The 4,124-nt window shown below is 41.6% G+C and overlaps 1 protein-coding gene across 1 annotated transcript; it reads right to left on the reverse strand.

The window, feature by feature from the left end:
* Positions 1 to 203: 203 nt before the first annotated feature.
* Positions 204 to 1,817, reverse strand: LOC145786868 (uncharacterized). Its single transcript, XM_082598609.1, has one exon. It carries the CDS (start codon positions 1,815 to 1,817, stop codon positions 204 to 206), a length of 1,614 nt encoding a protein of 537 aa, XP_082454735.1.
* Between the last annotated feature and the right edge of the window lie 2,307 nt (positions 1,818 to 4,124).

The following is a 4,124-nucleotide window of genomic DNA, read 5'->3' on the forward strand; positions in this document are numbered from 1 at the left end:
ACCTTTGGACAGTTGTCTAATCCAGAGAAAGCTTCATCCATTCTTCGATTGTAATGTTCAGAGATTGAGCAAATACCAAATGGGGCACGTAGAAATTTGTACCGGCCAAATGGAGTGATGAAGGTCGTTAGCAGTTGGCTATTGTTTTCTAAAGGACACTGGTAGTAACCCTTTAAAGCATCAAATGTTGTGAAAAAACGTGCTTAGTCTGCATCAATGTCGGCTACAGCTTCAGCCGGCGAGGAAGATGTATAACGTTCACGTCGCACAAATTTATTTAACTTGGAGAAATCAACGCACAATCTAATATTATCCGAATTCTTTTTTGGTGCGACCACGATAGGTGCACACCATTCTGTAGGTTCCGTCACGGCCTTTATAATGCCTTGAGATTCCAGAAGCTCTAACTCTTCTTTTAATTTATCTCTATAAGCATAAGGCACCACCCTAGGGGTACTCACACAAAATGGTTGCGCTTGATCCATTATGTTGATGCGAAATTCTTCCCCTTTCATTACCCGGATCTTTCCATCGAAGACGGTTGGAAATTCTTCGACCAAGTCTTCCAGTGTAGCGCTCGTCGTTGCTTTCCGTGATACACTATTAATCTGCTTAGGATAAAACGATGGGAGGATTCGCAAAGTTTTAGCTGTTCTCCACGAGATTAACATGCCGCCTGGAATAGAAGGAAAAATGTGTAAAATGTCTTCAGTAGTTACTTCACCCAGCGTCAGCTGTACTTTGAGCTGGCCAATCTCCTTCAGTGGTAATCCATCGACTGTGTATATAGTTCTTGGTGCCGTGGTACGGCTCATGTTCCGTGCGTCTTCTCCGAGCAAACGTAAGGTCGTTTCATCGGCGGCCGAGATATCCGCTCCTGAGTCCGGCAGCACGGTGATTTTCGCCGATCCATTAGGTGACCTAACTTCCAAATTTACTCGTGGTGCGCTACCGATTCCACGTAGTGAACGCGTCGTTTCTTGAAACGTCATCAATTTTAGAGCTTTATCTGCCTTATTAGTGCTTAGCAACTGCAATTTATTACCAGATTTTGCCATGTGGTTTCTACATTGAGCCGAGAAATGGTCAAGTTTGCCGCACTTAAAGCAGGTTTTATTGCGAGCTGGACAGTCTTTTAAAGTTTTATACCACGGGCGGCCACACATGCTACGAGTTAAGCTTTCTTTACTCGCCGTTGTCCCTTTAGCCGTCTGAGTAAAATTTCTTTTGTACCGCTTGTAGGCCGAAGCGTGGTTTACTCGATCTACTGTAAGATCTGCTCTTTGCCGACGGGCAGATTCGCGAGCTCGACAAATTACTACGCATCTGTCCAATGTTAAAGGCTTCTCTCTCAATAACTCTTCGACGGTCTCTTCAGCGTGAGTTCCTTCCACGATTTGATCCCTCAAGGCTTTGTTTGCGCATTCTTCATTGCAGTAATTACAGGTTTTCACTAAGTCACGTAACGATACTAAATAGTCATCGAAAGACTCTTGCGGTCCCTGCAGACGTTTTTTTAAATTTCTGCGCTCCACAGTTTCGTTTATAGACCCCTTCACATAGGCTTTCAATGCTTCTATGATACGTCTAGGGTTTTTCTCTTCGTTATCTCTCAACCCCAAGTTGCTAACGACGTTGGCGGTTTCTCTTGAGAACGAAAGTCTTAGTACATTGTAAACTGTAAGATTATCTTTGGCGGCTAACCCAGACACTGCTACATAAGCGTTCCATTCTTCTTCCCAAGCGTTGAAAGAAGCGCCTCTGTCAACTTCCAGGTCTAGCCTATGGACGTCGCTTTTTCTAAACGTGTAAGCCATTTCACTTTATTTTTTAAAACGATCGTTATCCTGTTCGCAGCGCCATGTTTGATACCTTTTATTTGTGAAAACTGAGGGAAAAGAACTACACCTGTACTCTCTACCAGTGCTTAAGTCGAACTGATTAAACTTAATATAAACACGTTGCAGTCAGCGCAAGAATGTAGCTTCTGGAGAATCGGACATTCCTCGCGCTGATTGCAACAAGCAGTGCTTCCAGCATATTATTGCAAATACTATACAACAGCCGGTTACCGAGATTGACAAAGTGAAGTTTCATATTGTTGAGGTCTTGTTGCCGGAAAATTATTCTATCCATTGAGTGCCACTGAATGGATAGTAGTCCTTAGAATGCGTTGCTCAAGCACACACTCCAAGAGTCGAACCAGCGCCGCTTAATCTTGAAGCTTTTTCCTTTACGAAGTCAGGCGCTAATCAACTGAGCTATCGGATCTCTTTCAACTCTTTCAGTCATTAACTGTCTACTCAATAACGTTTCGTTTTCTCGTGTTGTCGATAGATATGAGGACGCCGGTTACTTAGTCACTGTCTGGTTTCTTTTTAATGCATTAGATGAGGAATAAAAAGCTACAACATAGGCAAAAAGAGGAATACATAAAAAAATGTTGGGAAATGTCGTAAGACAAAGTTAGTTTCTTTTACTTAGTGTTTTTACTCTAGCTTTTGGGGATGAGAGTATATTCGTTTGGGGCTGTTGATATAGCATACTCGTTTTACCCATTAGATTGTTTCCGAGGTAGCCTACGCAAAGAGGCCACTAAAAAGCAGATCGTATTTGATCTTATACCATCTAATACAGGAAAATATTCTGTCCAGTTGGTAGCACGGGTTAGATGAAACAAAGTTAAATCTTAACGGCAATTATTGCGTCTCCAACGAGGCATAGCACTACAGAACAATAGCCTACTCTCAAACAGTGCGTCAACGACAAGTTTATTACACCTGTCTTGCAGTTTTGACCAATACCTTGGCAAACAAGTTTCTATAAAAAAAAAATGAATTGGATTACATTTATGTCCATCACTGCGTTATACTATACAATACATGCGTATAAAATCTTTTTCATTAGAAAAAATGCTTGCCAAGGCCGTTTAGAAGAATACCAGGTAGCGTATATATGTATCAGATTTGTTGCAACTGCAACCTTCTTAGGTTTGATTAGAGCAGGGCTTTCAAACTATAGGTGACAAATGTCCAGTGGCAATCTCAAAATTAGGTCGGTGAACATGCACTGTGTTTTTGTTTAATTCCCGAGCTCCTAAAATCATCCCAAGGTCTAGTCCAGAAGCTCAAGTCCAAACCCTCCCTCCCCTCGATCAGGGCCAGATTTACCAGTAGGCAGAGTAGGCAATTGCCTAGGGCGGCAAAATTATTGGGGGCGGCAAAACATACGAATATATTACATTGATAATACTGTACGTGAATATAATTCACAACAGATATATTCAGACATACAGCAATTATTAAATATGTTATCACATCACAGACATTTATAAACAGTGCGACAAGTCATGTATGGCAAGTCATCGCCCCTAGAGTACTTCACGCTTGATTGGTTAATGGTTTTCAACAATATGTGCTGCTTAGCGTTTCTTTTAGTTGTCTGTCTTGCTTAGTATGGAGGACTAGGCTTTTAGTCAATATTAGGTTCATTAAAAAGTTGCAGGCTATTTTGTGTAGCCTAGGCCTACTTGCCTTGATGCTTAAAGTAGCCTACATGTAAACAAGCCAAAAAGTAAGACTAGTTTACGAAAGAACTTTAGTTTCATAAAGTTTTATTAAAATGGCGGCATTGAGGACAAATGAAAACAAGTGCCTGTGTTGTAGGCCTATCGAAAATCACCATCAAAACAATTTTTTTTGGGGGGGGCGGCTTTTTTCTCATCTGCCTAGGGCAGCACTTAGGCTAAATCCGGCCCTGCCCCCGATGGCTTCATCCTTGATTTTAACCCATTGTGGTCAATAGGCTAGTAGGCTAGCATAGCTTTTACAACATGTGTTTCAGTAGTAGGCTAAAGCGAGCATAGATTACCTTTTCCCGACATCGCACTTGTGGCCTAAGGCAATTTTTATTTACCTATTGACAAAGTCCGGCAAACAAACATAGTTGCTGTGCTAGTTTGTGGTTGCATCCTTTCTCAGAGGGTCAAATTTCACATAATACGAAGATTGCGCTTGGCCAGTTAAGCGTATCTGCTTTAGATAACTAAGCTATGTTGAAAGCTAACACACTGCACGCTTTGTAATCGTAACAGCAAATAATAGCAAGCCATTGGATGGATTAGA

The sequence above is a fragment of the Aplidium turbinatum genome, chromosome 17 (assembly GCF_918807975.1).
Source record: "Aplidium turbinatum chromosome 17, kaAplTurb1.1, whole genome shotgun sequence".
Classification (NCBI taxonomy): Eukaryota; Metazoa; Chordata; class Ascidiacea; order Aplousobranchia; family Polyclinidae; genus Aplidium; species Aplidium turbinatum.

Coding starts and splice junctions, on each gene's coding strand:
- LOC145786868 (XM_082598609.1), bottom strand. CDS start 1,817: ATGGCTTACACGTTTAGAAAAAGCGACGTCCATAGGCTAGACCTGGAA.